This window comes from Lutra lutra, chromosome 15 (assembly GCF_902655055.1).
Source record: "Lutra lutra chromosome 15, mLutLut1.2, whole genome shotgun sequence".
Taxonomy (NCBI): domain Eukaryota; kingdom Metazoa; phylum Chordata; class Mammalia; order Carnivora; family Mustelidae; genus Lutra; species Lutra lutra.
The window spans coordinates 16,253,266-16,276,000 of NC_062292.1; the positions used below are offsets into that span (position 1 = coordinate 16,253,266).

At 39.3% G+C, this 22,735-nt stretch overlaps 1 protein-coding gene across 4 annotated transcripts in view; it reads left to right on the forward strand.

Moving 5' to 3' along the window:
* CEP350 (centrosomal protein 350) overlaps positions 1–22,109 on the forward strand; it is a 155,182-nt gene extending 133,073 nt beyond the window's left edge. For all 4 annotated transcript variants that reach the window (XM_047703679.1, XM_047703678.1, XM_047703680.1 and 1 more), the window contains 5 exons: positions 868–2,864; positions 3,727–4,134; positions 4,236–4,382; positions 7,815–7,937; positions 20,621–22,109. In XM_047703679.1, the coding sequence (XP_047559635.1) occupies positions 868–2,864; positions 3,727–4,134; positions 4,236–4,382; positions 7,815–7,937; positions 20,621–20,785 (2,840 nt within the window). In that variant the 3' untranslated portion in view covers positions 20,786–22,109. The remainder of the gene's footprint in view (positions 1–867; positions 2,865–3,726; positions 4,135–4,235; positions 4,383–7,814; positions 7,938–20,620) is intronic.
* The last annotated feature ends 626 nt before the right edge of the window (positions 22,110–22,735 follow it).

The window sequence follows — 22,735 nt, forward strand, 5'->3', positions numbered from 1 at the left end:
TTTTTTTCAACTTAATCCAAAGAAAGGTAAGAATTACTGAAAATAAAGTACAATTCAATGAGAAAATAAAACTGATGCATAAAAAAGCCTACTTACAGACAATGACAAAATAGGGATTTGAATTAAAAACTTTTAATTCTTGGTTTGTTAGCGCATCACATCTTTTTTTTTTTTTCTTCTGCAATTTTAGCTCTTAAAATGCTATTTTTGGGCTGCCTGGGATTGAGCTCCACATTGGGCTGTGTGCTCAGCAGGGAGTCTGCTTAAGGATTATCTCTCTCTGCCCCTCCCCCAACTTGAGTTCTCTCTCTCTCTCTCTCTCTCTCTCGCTCTTCTCCCCACATAAATAAATCTTTATTTAAAAATGCTCTATTTGCAGAAATAGTTTTCTTTTTTCTTGTGTTTTTTTTTTTTTTTCCATTTGAGAGCTTAGTTGAAGTCTCCAGGAAAATCCATTCTTCTCGAAGTATATATAGAAGTATATTTGTCCTTCCTTCATTGTTTTTCTATATGAAATATATATGTAATATCCATCGTACAATTCTGGTTTTGCATGATTTCAGGATGATCAGGCAAATCAATGTCTTCATAAACTTAGAGCCATTTTTCTTCACTTTATAAGTTAAGACGACATTTAAGAAATTATCTCAAACTTTAAATTTTCAGTCATTCTAAATGTTCTGGTTATTGTTGGTACAATATGTTCTCTTAAAGGAAAAACTTACTTTTATAGTAACCAAAACAGGTATAGTTATTGACCAGAGTTTTTTCCTCATAAAGATTTGTCTTTTATTTAGCCTTTGGTTCTAGACGTTGAAAGATTATAATTAAATAATTTTGATAATGATTTTTTTCTTTTCCTTTAAGATGCTGCATTGGCAGGTTCTGAGAGATGGGTATCAGAAAGGTCTTTATCTGCATATGCAAAGAGAGTGATTGAGTTGGATAGACAGACAGAAGAGCATTTTCATACTTCATCTCCAATTCTTAGATCATCAAGGAGAACCAGAGCAGAATCTGGAGATTCTCTAGAAAATGTACCTTCATTACCTCTTCTCAAAGAATTGAATGCCCCTAATAGAATTCTGGATGTGTCAGATGCCCAAGAAGACTCTAGTCAAAAATCAGAAATACAAGAAGTAGACTATACAAAACTGGAGGCGCCTGTGATTGAAGATGCCTGTTCGAAACAATCCGGGAAGTCTGATGTCTTACTGAAACTAGACCTGGAACAGGGAGATTCATCTGAAATTCTTTCAAGGAAAGATCTTCCTTTAGATTCTGTAAATGTTCAGAAAGACTTGGTTAGATTAGCCATTGAAAATCTTCACAGAAAGGAGTTGAAAGAGAAAGAGTCCGATCCAGATATGGATCATAGTCTGAACATCCAATCAGAAAAAGACATTCCGGAGCAAAAGAATATAAAGGAAAGGGACTTGTCTTTGTTAGAACATCTTTTTGCTCCTAAAGAAATATCATATTCTGAAGATTTTGAAGCGTCTTCTTTTAAGAAAGACATTTCAGCTGAATTGTACAAAGATGACTTCCAGGTGTCATCTTTGTTTTCACTCAGGAAAGACTCTCAGTCTTGCAGAGACAAATCACAGCCAACCGGGAACTCTACAAGTAGAGCCATTAGCTTTGGCAGTGATGATGAAATCAGTGAGTGCCTCAGTGAGAAAAGCCTTTCTGTTCATAGCAGTATCCACTCAGAGAGGCTGTTGGAACTCAAGTCCCCTACTGAGCTTATGAAAAGTAAGGAGCGCGGTGATGTAGAGCATGAGCAGGGAATTATGGAATCCCCTTCCTTCATTTCAGTTTCTGTGGCAGATGAGTTACATAATTTCCACATTGGTGATAGGGTGTTGATTGGCAATGTTCAGCCAGGAACTCTTCGATTCAAAGGTGTGACTAGTTTTGCTAAAGGATTTTGGGCTGGAGTGGAGTTGGATAAAGCTGAAGGAAATAACAATGGAACGTATGACGGCATTGTATACTTTGTGTGCAAAGAGAAACATGGTATTTTTGCTCCTCCTCAAAAAATATCTCACATTCCAGAAAACTTTGAGGACTATGTAGACATAAATGAAGATGAAGAGTCTTACTCAGATGGACAGTATCAGTACTATAATCACGAACAGAAAGATATATTGGATTCAAAGTTTGATAGAGAAAAGGAAGCAGTTAAGTATTTTGATGAGAACTCTCTACCTAGTATGCATGATATAGAAGCCTCACTTGATAGAAGCCTTAAAATAGAAACAGACAACATTCAGGACATTTCTGGGGTACTTGAAACCCATGTTCACCAGCAGTCTTTGGTGGATTCACCGATCTCCTCAAAGGAAAACAAAGACCTTGTTTCTCCTGCCACAGAAAAGGCTTCCATTGTTGTAGAAGGTGATATTTTAGATAATAACTTTTCTGAAGAGTTAAAGAAGCAACAGCAGTTTACAGAAAAGGAAGAGAACCTATATCCCGAGGTGTCAGAAAAGCTTTCTACTCCACTTCTGGATCTTTTAACGAGAGAAAAGAACCAATTGGAAGCCCAGCTGAGGTCATCACAAAGTGAGGGGGAAAAGTCAAAGCAACAGCTAGAAAAAGTCAGTTTACTGACAGACAGTTTACTAACAGTCTTTGTGAAGGACACGGTCAGTCAACTACAAGAAATCAAAAAAGCTAGGGATGAGAAAATCCAGCTTAGCAATCAGGAGCTTCTTGATGATGATCAAAAGAAAGTACCACCCCAAGCCCTATCCCCAAATCTTGAGGAACAGTCATCAAGTGTTCCAGCTTGCTTCTTAAGGTCTGAATTGGAAGATGAAAAAGAAGAGATTTCTTCACCAGATATATGCCCCAGACCTGTAAGTATTTTATCTAGACAGAATGTCAATTAACTTTATCTTTGTAGCACATTTTAATTCTGTAGCTCCTGATAGGTTTTTTTGTGACGTGTTATTTATTAGATAAAAATCATGTACTAGTTCTGAAAGGCCTTGTTGCTGTTTTTCTGTCTGTCCATGTTGTTCAGGGCTTAACAAAGTATAATTGTCCTCTGTTACGTCATGAGTGGTCACTATAGGGTTGTCACAAACACTAGCAGCTTTATGCTGTATTGGTGACCCTCAGGTGCTCTCCACAGGTTAGAGTCCCTTTCAGATTCACTGAACAGATTTATTCCATGGAGCTTCCTAGTGGTTCTCAATCCAGTTCCTTTTTTGTCTGTGAAATTATTTGTCTACCTAGTTACTCAGTTACCCTGTGGATATTACCAGTTGTGATGTTGATTCTGGTAAAACTGAAATATATCCACTATGACATATACTCAGACCATCAGCTTACTTAGGTTGCCCATGGACAGTTGAACAAAAGTAATGATTTTGAGTAACTTGAGCCAGATAATCACAAAAGGTGAGAAATTTCCTATAAGATTTCCATACCCCACTGACAAGAGTCCCTCAGAAACAAAATAATGATGATTCAAAAAGAAAAAAAACAATAAACATTTTATAAATTTCAATTTTAAGTCTTATGTAAGCACAATTATGGGATATAGGATAGTTTTTTCTTAAATTGTTGATTAGTAGTCACCATAATGTTTTGCTTATAGAGAAGTAATAAAATATAAATAATATATTTGGTTTATCTTTAAAAAAAAAAACAAACCCAAATGAGTGATCTGAGGTCACTAAATGGTGCTCTCTTTGAATGGTTCCATTTCTGTAGGAGAGTCCAGTATTTGGTGCCAGTGGGCAGGAAGAACTTGCGAAGAGACTTGCCGAACTTGAGATCAGTCGGGAGTTCCTGAGCGTGTTAGGAGATGATCAAGACTGGTTTGATGAAGACTTTGGTTTGAGCTCTTCTCACAAGATCCCCAAAAATAAGGCAGAAGAAACAATTGTACCTTTAATGGCAGAACCTAAAAGACCTCCCCAGAAGCCATGCGAAACACTATTGGCAGTCCCACATACTACAGAGGAAGTAGAAATTCTTGTACATAATGCAGCAGAAGAACTCTGGAAATGGAAAGAATTAGGTCATGATCTTCATAGCATTAGCATTCCTACAAAACTGCTTGGCTGTGCCAGTAAGGGTCTAGATTTAGAAAGCACTAGTAAAAGGGTCTATAAACAGGTATGTAACATGGAAGGATAATTTTAATTTTTAAATTTATCTCCATTGTCTGAAATTTGGATTCTTAGCCATCTTGTATTGTTTTATTTTTCCCTATCAAGGCGGTTTTTGACTTAACAAAAGAGATTTTTGAGGAAATATTTGCAGAGGATCCCAACTTAAATCAGCCTGTCTGGATGAAGCCATGTAGGATCAACTCCAGTTATTTCCGACGAGTGAAAAACCCAAATAACCTTGATGAAATCAAGGTAAACTGCAAACTAGAAAGTATCTCCTTTGTTTGACTTGCTCTTCATTTATGCAGATCTATAAATGCCATAAAAGCAGGTACCCTCTTGTATTTTTCGCCCTCTGTCCTCAAGGCCTGTCGCATAGGAGGTATTAAATAAATGTTTGTTGATTCATTGAATCCATAAGCAGTGGAGGGATGGGGGAGAGGGAATCCTGAATCCTCAGGATTTTGCAAAGCATAATTTGAACAGTCATTTCCTATATATACATAGTTTATAATACTTAAGAAAAAATTGGGAAATAGGGAGATAACTTACTGTGATTCATTGGAGTTTTAGGTAAATTTTTGGCAATTTAGAGATAGGTATTCTAGGAATATACCTGAAAACATGTCATATATCAAAAATGCCAGCCCTAGACAGATGTTAACCTTTTCATCTCTGATTTTGGAGGTTTCGAATTAGTAATGTGGCTTTGAAATATGTGGGATAGTAATATGATATATAAAATATAGTATTTGTTTCTAAGAAGTCCCTGAAAAGATTAAGTGCCCTGAAGTTACAGTGACTCCCAACAAGACTTTAGAGTCACATTGGTAGAAATCTCTGCCTGTTCACATGTTTCTTTAATATATCAAAGGTTATATTTCCAGTGCAGTGCCTCTCAAATGGTAATGTGAATATGACTCATCTGGGGATTTTGTTAAAATGGGGATTCTTACTCAGCAGGTCTGGAGTAGGACCCGAGATTCTGTGTTTTTAACAGGCTCCTGAGTGATGCGAATGCTGTTGACCCTAGAACCACTCTGAGTAGCAAAGCTTTAGAGTTGTGTTTTCCAGACTTTATTTGATCACGGAAAGCTCATTTTCCCTATAGCTAGCATACCTCCAACTATAGTTGATCCTTGAACATCGTCGGTGGTTAGGGATGCCAACCCCCTACTCAACTGAAAATCTTTAGCTACCAGAATAGCCTACCAGAAAGTTTACCAATAACATAGTTAACACATATTTTGTATATATTTTATATACTGTATTCTTAAAGTAAACTAGGGAAAAGAAATGTTATTAAGAAAATCTTAAGGAGGGGCGCCTGGGTGGCTCAGTGGGTTAAGCCGCTGCCTTCGGCTCAGGTCATGATCTCAGGGTCCTGGGATCAAGTCCCACATCGGGCTCTCTGCTCAGCAAGAAGCCTGCTCTCCTCTCTCTCTCTCTCTCTCTGCCTTCCTCTCCGTCTACTTGTGATCTCTCTCTGTCAAATAAATAAAATCTTAAAAAAAAAAAAAAGAAAAAAAAGAAAATCTTAAGGAAGAGAAAATACATTTATGGTACTGTTATGTATTCACTGGAAAAAAATCCGTGTATACGTGGACCCACACAATTCAAACCCATGTTGTTCAGGGCTTCCCTGTACTCATCTTACTGCTGGATTTTCTTAGTCATCTAGGAGTGTATGTGGTCTATTAAAATACAGTAGGGGCACCTGGATGGCTCAGTGGGTTAAAGCCTCTGCCTTCAGCTCAGGTCATGATCCCAGGGTCCTGGGATGGAGCCCCGCATCAGGCTCTCTGCTCAGCAGGGAGCCTGCTTCTCCCACTCCCCTCTTTCTGCCTGCCTGTCTGCCTGCCTACTTGTGACCTCTGTCTGTCAAATAAATAAAAATAAAAATATTTTTAAAAAATACAGTAAAGAACATACACAATATTCTGATATATAATGTGGAAGCATTGCCTAAGCAATTTAGTCTTTTTTTATTCAAATATAATTAACTTATAACCTCATGTTATACAGCTGTACAGCATAGTGATTTGATATTTGTATCTGTTATGAAAAGGTCACCATAACAAGTCTAGTTAACATCCATCATCACATATTGTTTCAAATTTTTTTGTGTGATGAAAAATTTTAAGATCTGCTGTTGCAGCAACTTTCGAATATACAATACAGTATTAACTATAGAGAGCTTTTTTTTTTTTAAAGATTTTTTTTTTATTCATTTATTTGACAGAGAGAGATCACAAGCAGGCAGAGAGGCAGGCAGAGAGCGAGGAGGAAGCAGGCTCCCTGCTGAGCAGAGAGCCCGATGGGCGCTCGATCCCAGGACCCTGAGATCATGACCTGAGCCGAAGGCAGCGGCTTAACCCACTGAGCCACCCAGGCGCCCTTATAGAGAGCTTTTGAAAATATTTTGTACTCATAGAACATCAACAGATGTTTACGAGAGACAATGTATGCTTACTTCGAAGTTCGGCAAACTATGGCCCACAGACCAAATGCAGCCTACCACCTGTTTCTATAAATGAAGTTTTATTGGAACACAGCCACACCCAGTTGTTTAAATATTGTCTATGGCTGCTTTCCTGCTATAACAGCAGGGCTGAGTAGTTGTGACAGAGACCACATGGCCCACAAAGCCTAAAATTTTTATAGTCTGGCCCTTTACCGAAGTTTGCTGACCCTAGCTTAAATTGAAATAAGTAGTACCCCCCAAAAAAAAGTTTTCAAAGATTAATTTGATTCATTAAAAAAAAAAAAAGACTTTAAAAATATTTTCAACTTTGAGAAATAGAGTATCAGAACCTCCTGGGGAGCTTTTTCAAAACACTGGTGTTACTGCATTCTTTCAGCCCTCCAAAATTGCTACATCCTTGAGAGAGGGGTGGTAGAGTTTGGGGACACAATGGTTGGAGAATCTTCTCAAATGATTCTGAATCATAAATGTATCTTTTCCCCCATTAGGAACATTGTTTTTTAATAGAACAACCACAAAAAGTAGTAAAAACCCAAATTATTTTGTTAATAACAGAGAACAAATAAGTTGAAATAAGATACAGAATATATATATCAACAGTCATCAGAATGCGTATATCTTTAACACAATGATGCTACCCACCATTTTCAATATTGAAATGGCATTTTGTAAAGTTTTTTTTAAGGGTGATAGTTTAAATATTGATACTAAAATTATCATGCTTTTTATACTGAAGTGTTGATTAGTATTTTTTTAATTCAACATACTCAGTCATGGTGCTTCAAAATAAACTGTCTTAGCCAAAGCCTGTACTTTGCTCACATGGCATTGTTTCCAACATTTATATGGGATGTTTTCAGGTGCAGAGATTTATTTTATGCTTCCTTTAGTATTGCCAGCTTGAAGTTAGCTGATGGTGGGCTCTTGGGTAGAGGGGACTCTAAAGTGATTTTTCTTTGCAGATTCATCGGTGGGTTTTACTTTTGTGTGTTGTGTAAAAACAAAAATTCTTTAAGTGAATAAAGTGTGAGGATTTGGAATGCTTTTGTCTTCAAAATGCTAAGTGGAACAGTAAATGGAAGAATTTGTTGTGATTTTTTAATTATAAATGTCATATTCTTAGCATAAATCTCCATTATGAGCACTAATTCCCAGGAACTTGGTTGTTTGTGTTTCATTCCGTCCTCTTATTTTCACAGAACTTCATAGCCACAGAAGTACTCAAGTTGTTTAGTCTTAAAAAGGAGCCAAACCACAAAACAGATTGGCAGAAGATGATGAAATTTGGAAGAAAGAAAAGAGATCGAGTGGATCATATCCTGGTCAGTGCATATAACTGAAATATTTTTATTTTTATTATCTCTTCTAAAATCGAGATGTATTTTGAGTCTAAAAAGAAGGGGAAGGGGGCGCCTGGGTAGCTCAGTAGGGTAAGCGTCCAACTCTTGGTTTTTCTGCTCAGGTCATGGCCTCGTAGTTGTGGGGTCGAGCCCGGTGTTAGGCTCTGTGCTTAGTGTGAAGTCACTTCAGATTCTCTCTCCCTCTCTTTCATTCACCTTCTCTCTCTCAGTAAAAAGATACCAGTGTAGATTCTGGGTCCAGATTGCCTGAGTTTAAATCCCTTTTCTGACACCTACCTGGTGCATAATCTTGGACAAATTGTCTAACCTCTTTATGTCTCATTTCCCTGTCTGTAATCTGCCAGTACAATTATTAAGAGGATTAAATGGATGTATAGAAGAGTTCCTTGTATATAACTCAGTAAATATTAGTTGTTACCATTTTGTCATCATTATTATCCAGAGCTTTAGCTGGATAGTATTTATTCCATTTTGCGATATATTTTTTTAGCATTAGAAAAATGTTTATCAAGGTGTTTTGGCTTGGTGAGTTAAGCACCTGACTCTTGATCTCAACTCAGGTCTTTTTTTTTTTTTTTTTTTTTTAAAGATTTTATTTATTTATTTGACAGAGAGAGATCACAAGTAGACAGAGAGGCAGGCAGAGAGAGAGAGAGAGAGGGAAGCAGGCTCCCTGCTGAGCAGAGAGCCCGATGCGGGCCTCGATCCCAGGACCCTGAGATCATGACCTGAGCCGAAGGCAGCGGCTTAACCCACTGAGCCACCCAGGCGCCCTCAACTCAGGTGTTAATCTCAGGGTTGTAAATTCAAGCCCTGCATTAGGCTCCATGCTCAGCCTTTAAAAAAAAGAAAACTGTGTGTCAAACAAAAAAGAATGAAAAAGGAAAGGAAGAAAAGTCTTTCTTCCATAAAAGATCATTAACTAATTGCAAACTTTAGGAAACTCGTTACTTCATTCAGGTTTTATCTCCGAACATTTTCATTCTGGACTTTCTGTCTTTTTTATATTTATATTCATGTAATGAAAACGAGTGTAATACTTAAATTAACCCGTTTTCCCCAAGTATATGCCTTCCCATTGCTTCATTTGCTCAGTAACAGCTACACTAGGTAAACATTTATTTAGTGTTTTATAGCTTGCCATTCCTTTTCAGGCTTTTTTCATGCATGAAAAGAGTGGCAAACTATAAAACATAGTAATTATATGAGATAGGAAGGACTCCTGTTATTCTGTTTTATAAATGAGGAAGTTTAGACTCAAAGATATTAAATGACTTGTCCAGCAAATGAGAGCCAAGATTTTAACCAACTAGTTCTTTGTAGATCCTTGCGTCTCAAGAATAGGAACTTGTTCTCTTATTTCAACAGTGGCTTAAAGTTTGAGTTATGGTTAATTTCCATAATTTTACTTCCAGCACTTCTTTAGTAATTAAGAAAGCATATCAGGGGCACCTGGGTGGCTCAGTTGGTTAAGTGTCTCCCTTTGGCTCAGGTCATGAGCTCAGGATCCTAGAGCTAGCCCCGCCTGGGGCTCCCTGCTCAGTGGGGAGTCAGCTTGCCCCTCTCCGTCTGCCCCTCCCCCCGCTACTGCTCTGTCATTCAAATAAATAAATAAATAGATAAATAAAATCTTTAAAAAAAAAAAGATTTTATTTATTTGAGAGAGAGCACAAGTGGTGAGTGGGGGAGGAGCAGAAGGAGAGGGAGAAGCAGACTCCCTGCTGGGCATAGACCTGGACCTGGGACTTGATCCCAGGACCCTGAGATCATGACCTGAGCCAAAGGCAGACACTTAACCAACTGAACCACCCAGGTGCCCCTCAAATAAATAAAATCTTAAAAAAAAAAAGATGAAAAAACTGTCAAGAAACATTCATTTAGGACACAGTCGTTAAGTGTCTGCCTTCGGCTCAGGTCATGATCCCAGGGTCCTGGGATTGAGCCCTACATTAGTCTCCCTGCTCAGCAGGAAGCCTGCTTCCCCCTCTCTCACTCCCCCTGCTTGTGTTCCCTCTCTTGTCGGTCTCTCTCTGTCAAATAAATAAATAAAATCTTAAAAAAAAAACACATTAATTTTTCCCTCTATCAATTAAACTGATCACATCCTCTATAAATCATCTCAGTGTACACATTTGAGTGGAGAACTGTGCTGATGAAGGACTGATGTGATGGTAGTAAGCAAGACAGGAGTAGAGCCTACCTTCATGGCTTTTTGCTGCCAGAAACTAGCCATTGATACATAATTTACACACGTGTGTAATTCTAAATTTAACGATAAAAATAGAGGAATGGGAGCTGTTGTAAAAGCATAAGCCAGAGGAAACTGATCTAATGAGGATGGTCAGGGCAGGCTTCCCTGAGGACATTTGATCTGAGATCTTCAAGATGAATAAGCATCACCTGAATTCTAAGATCAAAGAACAGTTAAGGGGGAGCAAACCACATTCGCCAAGCCCTGAAATGAGGAGGAGCATATTTGAGCTGAAATGTTAGTGGTTGAAGGTGACATGAGATAAAACTGGAGAGGTAGAGTCTGTATTCTCCAGTGCTTTGTAAGCCATGTTAAGGATTTTGGATCTTATTGTAAAAACAAGGAGTTTAAGAAAGAAAAATTACAAGATCAGATTTCCAGTTTTAAAAATGCTGGGAGAGTGGGTTGCCTGGGTCAAGCATCTGACTCTTGATTGCAGCTCAGGTCATGATCTCAGAGTTGTGGGATCGAGCCCCGTGTCAGGCTCCCTGCTCAGTGGGGAGTTGGCTTGAGATTCTCTCTTTCCCTCTCCCTCTGCCCCTCCCCCCAAATAAAAATAAATAAATCTTAAAAATAAATTTTAAAAATGTATCTATGTCTATATCTCTACCTCCCCAAGTAGATGCTTCAAAAGAACTAAGTGTGTGGTGGAAAACAGACCAGCTAGAATATGTATTATAATATAGAATATATATAGAATATAGAATATTCTATATATATAATTATATATGTATATAATTATATTATAAGCTAGATATAGCTTATATGGCAAAGGTGGCTGTTTTTTAAAAGCAAACCTTCTTAGCTAAGTTTCTTTTGAGTATGTGTCAAAGTAAATGAGGAAACTAGCATCGTGTGCCAGTTGAAAATGACACAGAGAATGAGGGCCTACTACACATGGCCTCGAGCTAGTTACAGACAGCTTTGCCTTCACACGGTTATAGAAATGTCATCTTAATAGTGAAAGGATTAAATACACTGGAGCGGGAGGCAGTAATATGGAGGCATCTTCTAACTTGAATTACTAATCAGAAGTGACAAGTAATGTATCTCACAAGTGAACAGTAAGCAAATTGGTTTGTGGCTCTGTGTTAGATGTACCAAACAATATACTGTCTTTGGACGGCAGAAGCTTCCAATGGTGCCAGATAGGGTCACTTAAACAGTAACATCTGTCTCTCTAGCAGTTCTCAGAAAATTCTCAAATAAAAAAAATTACTTTTTATTGTATAAGATTATTATAGCTTGGGTGAGGGTGACATCCGTGTATAACAATTCAAGAGATTTCGGAGTTGGGAAACAGGAACGCATATATTACGTGAATATCCCCTTTGCTGGTCATAAAATACATTTCACCTTCCTACAGAGAGAACTGGGCCTATGTAACTTGTTTCAAGAGTTTTTCCCCCACTCTTCTTAATATGCAGCTAAATGGTACTGTTAGCTCCTTGAGTTAATTATTAAGAAATACTAAATAAACTTCCCTCCCACAATTAGACTTAGCCAGCCTCGCATTTGGAGATCTTGATGTTTTTGCACTTCAGAGAGATTGAGATTCAAAACAACAGTTCTTTTAAAAGATTTATTTATTTTAGAGAGAGAGAGAGAGTACACATCGCACATGCCAGCATGGGAGGAGGGCCAGAAGCAGAGGGAGAGAGAAACTTAAGCAGACTCCGTGCTGAGTGCTGAGCCTGTGGCAGGGCTCAATCTCAGGATCAGACCTGAGCAGAAACCAAGAGCCAGCCACTTAACCAACTGTGCCACCAAGGCGCCCCTCAAAACAATATTTTATAACATATGAACCAAAAATTCTTCCCTTAGTACAAAAGAAGAATCATGTTTATTATAAAATAATCAAGATCATTTTAGAAAACTTAGAAAATACTAATAAATCAAAAGAAAATCATGATAATCTCATCATCTAGATAACTTTTAATATGTGATGTATGGTCTTATTTAGACAAAGAATTTTTTTAAACAAATGAGATCATCTCTTTATTGTGATCTGATTCTTTTTTCTTAATAAAATGAACATTTTTTTTATCTTGTCACTAAATGGTCCTCTATTTTATATCACTTTTAATAACTTTATACCATTCTATTTTCCTAGAAATACAGTAATCCATTGAATGGATGTACCATTATTTAACCAGTCTAATTTTTTTTGCTCTTTTACAGTGTTGTAATAAACACCTTGCAGCATGAGATCTTTGTACTTATTTCCAATGATTTCCTTAAGATAAACTCCTAGAAATAGAATTGCTGATTAAAAGTATATGCAGAATATTAAGGCTTTTGTATGTGTGGTCAAATTCTTCTCCAAAAGGGTTGCACCGATTATACATACTTACTAGCACAATACAAGAGTGGGAGGTTCTCGCCTTTGCCAGTACTAGCTGTTTACTGATTTTTAAATCTTTACCAAAAGAATGAGCTCATTCTGCTCTAATTTTGTCATTAACATGGTTAATTTTTTACCTGTTTATTGGCTATTCTAAATATCTTGCATGTTTAGTATATGTGCTGTCAAAGCAGGCACTCTTTTGCGTGTTTAATCATGAAATATTTCAAAATTCAAAAACAGGACAGAAACCAGTTTCTGCATCCCCCCCTTTAATTTAGTCCAGTTTCTGTCTTCCTAAAGTACATACTTGGAATTAGTTCATTAATCTCACTAACTTAACGTAAGGTCTTTGTCTGCAAATGCTTTATTTCCGCTCTTACTCTTGGATTACAGTTTACATAAATATTGAATTCTAGGATGATAGTTCTTTTACTTCAGCAACTTGAAGTTACTTTTTTATTGTAATCTGACATCTGTTTTTGGTCTTGAGAAATGTGCCGACAGTCCTTTACGGGGAATCTGTCTTTTCTTCTTGGTTTCTGTTGGAAGATTCTTATGTGTTCATTTTACAGTTTCTCTGGATATGTCTAGATGTGGATTTCTTTTTTTTCCTGCTTTGGATTCACTGTGCTTATTAAATCTATGGATTCATATCTTTACTGAATTCTGGAAAAATCTCAGCTGTTGTCTCTCAGAATGTTTCCTCTCCCCAGGTCTCCAGTTCCTTGTGGCACTTTTCTGGACATACCTTTGGCCCTGTTCTCTCTTTCATCGCTCTTAATTCCTCCACTAAGTAGATGAAACAATTGCTGCTGCTTAAAATTCCTATTTGTCCCAGTACTTAAGATTTTCCTCTTTTCTCAAGATTTCTTTATGCATTACCAATATTTTTTGTTATATTTTATCCAGTATTTCTGTGTTTATATAAGAGGTTTTTTGCATTATCTTACTCTACTATTTGCTGCCGGTGCTGGTGGTGGTGGTTTGTTTCAATGTACTATAGGAGTTTTTCAAATTTTATTTCTAAGTAATATTTGGATATAATTTAAAAGAGCAGAAGACAGAGGTTAATATTTTGGTCAGCCCAATACTATAGGTAAAATGAAGCCATCTTTTCTTTTAAAATTGATGGGTTTTATTCTTCTAGAGCTTTGATTGTTGGTAATTTTGTTTAGAATCTTAAGCTTTTAAAGGTCCTGAAACTTCCTGAGTCTCATTTAGTATGTTTGGATGTAATGAACCGCACATGTTCCCGTGGGTGTTAATGCCACTAAAATGAGAATACATGGCTTAGCAGTTAAGAGCAAGATCTGTGGAATCAGACCTCTTGTAAGGTTTCAAACTTGTCTCTCCCACTTATTAACAATGTGACTTTAGGTAAGTCACTTCTCTGTCTCAGTCTCCCCATCTGTAGCGTGGCGGCCTCAGAGAGTTGTTGTAATGACCAAATGAGGTACTCTGTGTCCTAAGTGGCATATAGGAAGCTCTTAAAAGTACTAGGTATTATTAATATAATCATTTGTATTGATATACAATCATTTTCTTACTTGATCCCCACCCTCCCTGCCTGCAAACAGCCAGAGTCTAAATTATGTCAGTTAGAACTTGGGTCAGAAATTTGACTTGGTGCTATGAGATATATAACTATGAAGATATTGGGTTTAAGTTGTGAAAAGTCCATCTTTTTATTAAAAATGTATGTGCCCTTCAACTATGGTAGTTTAAATCTGCCACCTGTGCCTGGTCTAGCATTCCTAATAAAAGCACTTTGGGGGCGCCTGGGTGGCTAAGTGGGTTAAGCCTCTGCCTTCGGCTCAGGTCATGGTCCCAGGGTCCTGGGATCGAGCCCCACGTCGGGCTCTCTGCTCAGCGGGGAGCCTGCTCCACCTCCCCACACCTACTCGTGATCTCTCTGCCAAATAAATAAATAAAAATCTTTAAAAAAAAAAAAAAGCACTTTGATTCAGAGCAAGGAGACACTGTCACCTCTACCCAAAGATCCGAACAATATTAGTAGATTTAAATCCCAGAATGTTGTGGCTCCATCTTTCTATATTAGGTCATATAATATGTCAGCCATATTGTCAAGTTTTTTTGGTACAATTTTCTAACCAATTCCAGTATTTTCTTTCATCATGCTGGTTCAGAACACCATCAACATGCGTCCTGTGTGATAAAAAAAAAGATTATTAGCACAGAATTAAATCACGTAAAAACAGTTTAATTGGAAAAAGGACTCTGATGTGTGTATGCATAAATACTGTGCTTCACAGCAGTTAAGAAAGAACTAGCGGAAACTCTTCACATATTTGCCTGTTAAAGCATTATTGAAAAGGATCCTCTGAGCTCCCAGGAGCACCTGTGGCCAGTTCAGATTAATCCAGTCGGTTATTTCCTGTACGTCTGCTGTGTGCCAAGTGTGATACTCTGGGCACTGGGAATACATGAGTGAAACAAAGCAGACAAAATGCAAGGAGCTTTCATTGTACTGAGGGAGACATAAAATAAGTTAAATATATAGAGGCAATAAGGGAATATTGGGGGTGGCAGTTTTAGAACGGATGGCTGGAGGAGGTCTTGCTGAGAAGATGACACTTGTTTAAAGGACTGAGGGAAACAAAGTGAGCCAAGCGCTCATCCAGGGGAAGAACATTCTGGGAACGATAAATAGGGCCGTGATCGCTGGGGGAAAGTCACTGGGTATGGAGCAGAGTGGGGGGTCAGAAATAGTAGGAGTTGATGTTTCAGAGGTATTTTGTGTGTGTGTGTGTGTGTGCGCGCGCGCGTGTGCGCACAGAGGGCCAGATCATGTAGGGTCTAAGAGGCCCTTGTAAAGACTATAGGTTTTACCCTGAATAAGACTGGCAGACATTTAACGATTGAGCAGAAGAGTGACGTGATGTGACATACATTTAACAGGATCTCTGTGGCTGGTGTGTTGAGAATAGACTGAAGGAATGGTAGCAAGCTGGGGGCAAGGAGACCAGTGGGATATTGTAATAATCCAGGCAAGTGATAAGTGGCCAGAACCAGTTTGGTGGTATTGAGGTGGTGAGAAGTGGTCAGATTCTCGACGTATTTTCAAAATAGAATAACGGAACTGCTGATAAATTGAATGTGGCATGTAAGAGACAGAAAGGTAGTAAGACAGGCGCCTGGGTGGCTCAGTGGGTTAAGCCTCTGCCTTCAGGTCGGGTCACGGTCTTAGGGTCCTGGGATTGAGTCCAGAATCACGCTCTCTGCTCAGCAGGGAGCCTGCTTTCCCCGCCACCCCTGCCTGCCTCTCTGCCTACGTGTGATCTCTGTCAAAATAAAATCTTAAAAAAAAAAAGGTAGTAAGAACAACTCCATTGGTTTGGTGGGGGCAACTGGAAGGATAGAATTGCCATTTGCTGATTTGAGAAAGACTGAGAGGAACGGGTTGGAAAGGAAAATCAAGAGTTCTGTTTCGAACATACTAAAGTTGAGGTGTCTGATAAACATCCAAGTGGAGACACCAAGTAGGCAGTTGGATGTATGAGTCTGGAGCTCAGGCCAGAGACCTGAGCTGGAGATAGGAATTTGGGGATGATGGACATGGAGGTGGCAGTCAAAGCCACGTGGCAAGAGACTAATAGAGAGGAGGTCCAGCAGCTGATTCCTGTCACACTCTAGTGTTTCAGGCATTCAGAAGATGAGGAGGAACCAACAAAGGAAAGGAGAAAGGAGCAGCCAGTGAGGTAGAAGAAAGCCAGGGAGTGTGGGGTCTTGGAAGCCAGGTGAAAGCGTTTCCAGGAGGGAGGAGGAATTAACTGCATGGGCTATAGCTAATTGGTCAGGTAAAATAAGAACTGAGGATTTACCGTGGCATTTAGCAATATGTAGGTCTTGACTGATCTTACCATTAATGTGAGTAATCTGGGATGTGCGAGGTCAACGCTGGGTTTCAGTAGCTTTCAAGAGGGAATGAGAGATTAGTGAGAGCAAAAGTGGATATTTCAAAGGCGTTTCTTTTTGGTAAAGTGAAAGATGGAGAGGGTCATGGTGACAAGGTAGGGGTCTTGTAGCTTGAAAGAAATATGCTGAGAGGAAAAATTCGCTAGAGATAATGGGATGATGCAGAGAAGCGCGGAGGGGCTGCGGGAGCTTCGTTCCTATGGCAGTGCGGGCGGTGTCCGTACCGTGGGCGGGTGCCCTCCCACGGAACCTTAGCACTTGTGACGCGATAGACTACTGTGTTCAGCGTTTCGTGATACACGGTTGCTTCCTCCGTACGAACGTGCAGAATAATTTAGGGACTCTTGGTCCCAGCTCAGGTCTTGATCTTGGGTTGGTGAGTTCAGGCCCTGCACTGGGCTCCACATTGGGCGTGGAGCCTACTTAAACACAGAGAGAGAGAAAGAAAATGTATGATTGAGCTGTCCTTGCTCAGACCCGGAAGGTCCCTAATCAGTCTAACTGTCCATGAGTCTGTGGCGTTATTTGAGGTGAGTAAAATTTAAAGAATGTTTCTTAGACAGAAAGGCCTCCATTAGCCAAAAAAAGAAATCTTTCCTTCAACTCCAGTTCCCATTCACTGTCCTGTTACCACTTCACAAGGACATCGATGAATTTGTAACTTAGGTGAGCTAAGAATATGTCGAACTATTTTTTAGCAATGCATCCTCAAAGTGTGTATGTGTGGAATGAATGACAAGAAGTTAGACCAACTTTTGTATATCCTTTATACACAGTAGCCTTGGAAAATCTCTCTCCTGTAGGTAGAATTGCACTTAAAACCACAAATCCTGGAGTGAAAGCATCCAGCTAATGACTGAATCTCCTTTACAATGTAAGATCTGATAAGATGCTAGGTAGATTGCTCTTGAGTGTCTGCTTACTGTTGGAAAGTTCTTTCTCATAGTAAGCCTAAAAAGGTTTTCATATAACTAATTAGAACTTACTTCTACAGCTTTGGGGTTTTATAATAATTGTAATTCTTTCCGCATGTCTTTGAGGCAGCTCTCATGTTCTACCTAAGTCTTTCCTTTCCTGTTAAACGTTGGTGTTCTCTGCTCTTGTCTGATAGTATTTTTAAGTTCCTTCAACATTTTCAACTTTACTTTTTTCAGTGTCCCCCTTTAGACACCATGCCCAGAGTTAACCATGTGATATTTCATGTACTGATTTATTAGTGCAGTCATATAGCCTCCTCTCTTTTTCCATTAATGCAGCTTATAATCACATTTGTTTTTTGACTACATGAGCCTCATGAGACTCAGAAAAACTTGGGAAAACCTCAAAACCAGAGAGCTTTTGTAGTTATTTGGGGGGCCCAAATACAGGACCTTATTCTTTTCTTCCATCATCTTGTTAAATTTGGCCCTTTGTTCCAAGCCACCAATACATTTTTAAAAAATTTTTTTAATTTTTTTATAAACATATAATGTATTATTAGCCCCAGGGGTACAGGTCTGTGAATCGCCAGGTTTACACACTTCACAGCACTCACCATAGCCCATACCCTCCCCAATGTCCAAAATACCAATACATTTTTGAGTGCGTTCTTCCAACATAATTCTCTCTCTCAACCTTGTGTTACCTCTAAAATTCATCCAAGTCATGGCCAAAGATGATGAACTGGATACAGCCAAAGACAGCTTTTAGCGCTCACTGAAAAATCCATGGGCCAGATATTTAACACATTCTATTTGCACCGTCCTTGTCACTGGGAAACATAGAGTACAGTTTTGCCAAATAATGAAATACCAGCAAGATGGATTGGGAGCACAGAGGAAAAAGCTCCTGAGTCTTTCAGGCAGAAACTTCCTTGCAGGTTGGTGGTAATTTTGTCCTTTAATCAAAAAGCACAAATCCATTTTACTGACCTATTTCTGTTTCCCCATCTTGTCTGCAAGGATATGGTGGAAGACCCTGCCCCATGCTTGCTGAAATCTGGCCACGTTTAGTTTCCCACATTTCTCTTTCCTGCCCGCCTCATACCCTGTCAAAATAAAAGAAAATGAAGTTAGACTTTTTAATGTAATGTAATTACATTAGACTAAAATTACATTAGTCTAAAATTAGACTTTGTAATGTAATGTAATTTATTTATATACTATATATTAACTTACCATACGTGTATGATACATGGGTAAGAGCAAGGGAAATGTGTAATAAGACAGAAGAGGCTCCAGGAGCCAGAACGGAAGAAAATGGAGGCAGATCTGCAGGCTGTGAGAACCCCTTGATTGCTACATTTGCAGTTCGAAGTTGGGGCTTTGTGCTTTTGGATGGCCAAAGCAAAACGGAAAGCATGATGTTGGTCCTCACCAGCTGAGAGAAAAGCGGTTCTTGCTCTAAGGAGGAGCAAAGCTTTTGCTAAACCTCACACGGCGCAGTGAGGCCCGTCGTCTGCACGCTGAGACCGCGGATCTTGTCCCAAGTCTGTATTCTCCTGTGAGACCACCAACGATTTCGTCAGGACTGTGCTTCCTGAATTTTGTCAGTGGGGAGGAATTTGCTCAAAGAAAAGGTTTAATGTTAAAGGCGGAGAAAACCTCTAAAAAGGAAAGCCGGGCAACTTTGGACAAAATTCATGGGGACAGTAAAGCTTTTGGGGACACCCGTTAGCTTTCCCAGAACACGGTTCTCCCTCAAAACCAGTTTGAGAAGTGTTGCATTAGGCTGTTGCTTACAACCTCCTTCAGGAGAGCATCACCAGTTCCTTGGTACGTTAATAACATTCCTTACACATCCATACAGAATGATTCTTTGATCAAATAAATATAGAGACTCTGAATTAAACAAGTTTCTCTACTGGTGGACTTCTATTTAATAAGCTAATGTACAAGGTGAACCTCCCAGGTGGGGTTTTCTGAAACTTACTTGACCATGGAGCCCTTTTTGGTGGCATATCTGCTCATGGATCATAAATTAGGGGACAAAGGAAATGGCTATTTGGCAAATCCTTCAAACACCCTCCACGAGCGAGCATGTGGCAGCCACGGTGTCATATATTTGTCATCCCTGGCCAGGGGCACCTGTCGAACAAAGCTGTTCTTCCTTCTCTTGCTCTCAGACTCCAGGGCCATGGGCTCTCTCTCCCCCGAGAGTTTTCTCATTTACTCATAACAGGAAGCAGAGTACAGTTCCAGTCTTTGCTTCCTCTACCTTTTTCAAGATGAGACTATGATCAGAGCAGGCCTGGCATTTGTGGTCACGTGGCTTTTTCGCCAAGTTAGACTTCTGGTTAGAGACCCTCCGTCGCTGCATTTGACTTCACTGAATTCCTCACTAGATCCGGATTTACAGTCCACTTTCTGCCTCTGGCTTCTGTGCCACACACGGTCTCATTGTGTACCGTACATCTCTTATGTGTCTTTTACGAGCAGTCTTTAAAGATTATAAACAAGCAAAAAATCTTGGGCAAATAAAATCATAAATAATAAATAATAATGTATTTTTAAAATACTCTAATGAATATTTAAACTTCATTCATTTATAATACTCTAGAATCACATTCAGTATTTTCTTTGGATATATGCATTTTATATTTGTAAATCCATATATCTAATACTTTACATGCTTCTCTCCCCCTTAAATCTTTACACGTTTGCCTATATTGTCATAGACAACAACATACCTGTAAACCTTAATATCTATAAAATGCTGGAATATTGTCAGATTCCATTTTGACAGATTTGAAGCCACTTTTATTCGTCAGTTGAGTCTTTATTTATTTATTTGACAGAGAGGGAGAGAGAGAGAGAAGAGAGGCAGCACAAGCAGGAGAAATGTCAGGCAGTGAAGCAGGCTCCCCAGTCAGCAAGAGCCCAATGAGGGGCTCGATCCCAGGACCCTGGGATCATGACCCCAGCTGAAGGCAGCGGCTTAACCGACTGAGCCACCCAGGTGCCCCAAGTCTTTTCAAAACTACCTTTTTCTCTAATTGACTTGGGCTATATTCTCATGGGAGTGGGATGGGAATATGATTAATATGAATATACAATGATAATATCAGTACAATCAATTTCCTAGCTTTTATGTGACAGTAATTTTCTAACCTTCCTGTTCTCTAAATTCTAGGTCCAGGAGCTCCATGAGGAGGAGGCACAGTGGGTGAACTACGACGAGGATGAGTTGTGCGTGAAGATGCAGCTAGCCGACGGGATCTTTGAGACCTTGATCAGAGATACTATTGATGTTCTGAATCAGATCACTGAGAAACAGGGGAGAATGCTACTTGTGTGACATCTTGCAAATAAACCGAACACTGAGTGCTAACATGAGTCCTGGGCCTTTCTGCCTCCTGATACACACCCCATCTCCATCATAGCAAGAGCGCTTCTGGACTTGTTACCTTTCCTTAAAGACTACTGGTTTGCAGTTCATGGGACAATGCGGTATATCTGGTAGGACAGCCTTTGCCTTTATAGACTGTCCGCTGGATTAGTTGGTGATTTTCGGTGGGCAGGGCTGCACTCCTGATGTTGACACACAGTATAATCCTCCACCTCTTGTTACCACCCCTACTGGGTCTCAGATGCGGGCTGAAAACACCAGACTTACCTCTTAGCTGAGATGAGGCTAACACTTGGTTGAGTCTGAAGTCGGGCAGGAGAGGTATATAGAATTCTGCGTCTTACCATTCTTTGAAAAGTAACCCTGGTCTACACCATGAAAGTCATAAATGGACATTATAGTCTCTAAACAGTATTAAACCCCTCACCACTTCCAAATAGGCAAGTCTAAGAACGTGTGCCTATTTCACATTCTGGAATTCCTTTCAGTTCTTTTTGAAGACCATTTTCTTCCATTTTTGCAGTTGAGAAGCACCAAGTGGACTGTCGAGTTAACAGAAGTCAATGGTAGCCTTGCTTTCTGAGCACCATCTAAAGAATTTTAAACCTTTGCATTATTTTTAGTTTTCTCTGTGTGGGCATGAAACAAAGAATGCCCCCCACTGAAGACTGGACCCAAAGGACTGATGCAGGACTGGTTCTTCTACCCCTTCTTCTCTTCCTGCACTTTTCTTACTCCCTCTGAACCTCTACCAGCTGCTCCTAGAGTCACAGATCCTCAGGACCATCTCAGGCATCCAGGCATGGCAGAAGTGGAAATAATTCATTTTGGCCTTCAAACTTTCAACTCCCATCTCTCCCCAAGAAGTCAGAGACGCTGTTACTTGAATGATTTAGGAAATGAGTGTGTGCACCAAAGACAAAAAGATATTGTCTATTGTTTGTGTGCTTGTTCTACGCTATGGAACATTTTAAAATTTATTCTGAGATAAATTATTAAGTTGAAAATGTATGTCCCTATTCAGAAGTGAAAGATTCTTCTTATAATAGTAAAACTTCCGTCTTGAAGCTTCTGTGGTTCACAGTCTTTTGCACAGAAAATCTACCATTTTAACAAACCCATACACATATCGAAGAAGGCAGTTTAATTCCGTGAAAAGAAGATGAACTTTTCCAAGATCACCTGCCGTAGCAGGAATGGAATAAGATATTTCAAGACACTGTAAAATTCAGTTCTGCCTCTCTTGGATCATTGCTTCTCACAACTATTACCTGTACCTGAAAACAAATACAGAGACTCCAGCTGCTACATTAGAGCATATGTGATGCTCTCTGGGACCTCAGTACCCTGCCTTCTTGACTGGTTTCTCTTAATCAGTCCTGTCCTTCAAGTAATCTAGAAGAATGTGGATAATCTTAGGCGTGAATGTAAATGCCTTAATATTGAAGGTCCTGATTAGAAGCATGATATAATAAGACATCCATCCACTGGATTCATTTTTGCAAATATCCTGGAATGTTATAGCTTCAAAATATGTTAGAAAAACCCCAAAGATGGTATAATCTTTAAGTGTGCACGTTCGTTCATTTCTGCATCTTTCCTCCCAACCTGCCTTTGCGTCTCAGATGTGTCACTATGCACACTTCCATTCCTCCTTGGTTTCATCTTGTCATTATGAGAAACTTACCGAAATAATCATTGGAATATTTGCATTTTGCACAATGACTGGTATGATAGCTCTTGACGAATAAGGAAAGCACTGAAATGTGGTGATTGGGTCTCGGGAAATGCGCAGATTGATGCGTTGTCAGCATTTCTTCTGGGCTTTTGCTGTTGAGCTCTCGTCTTGTAGCCATAATGAGCAGATCGACTAAGAGGAGCTAGAGTTTCTTGGGGTTA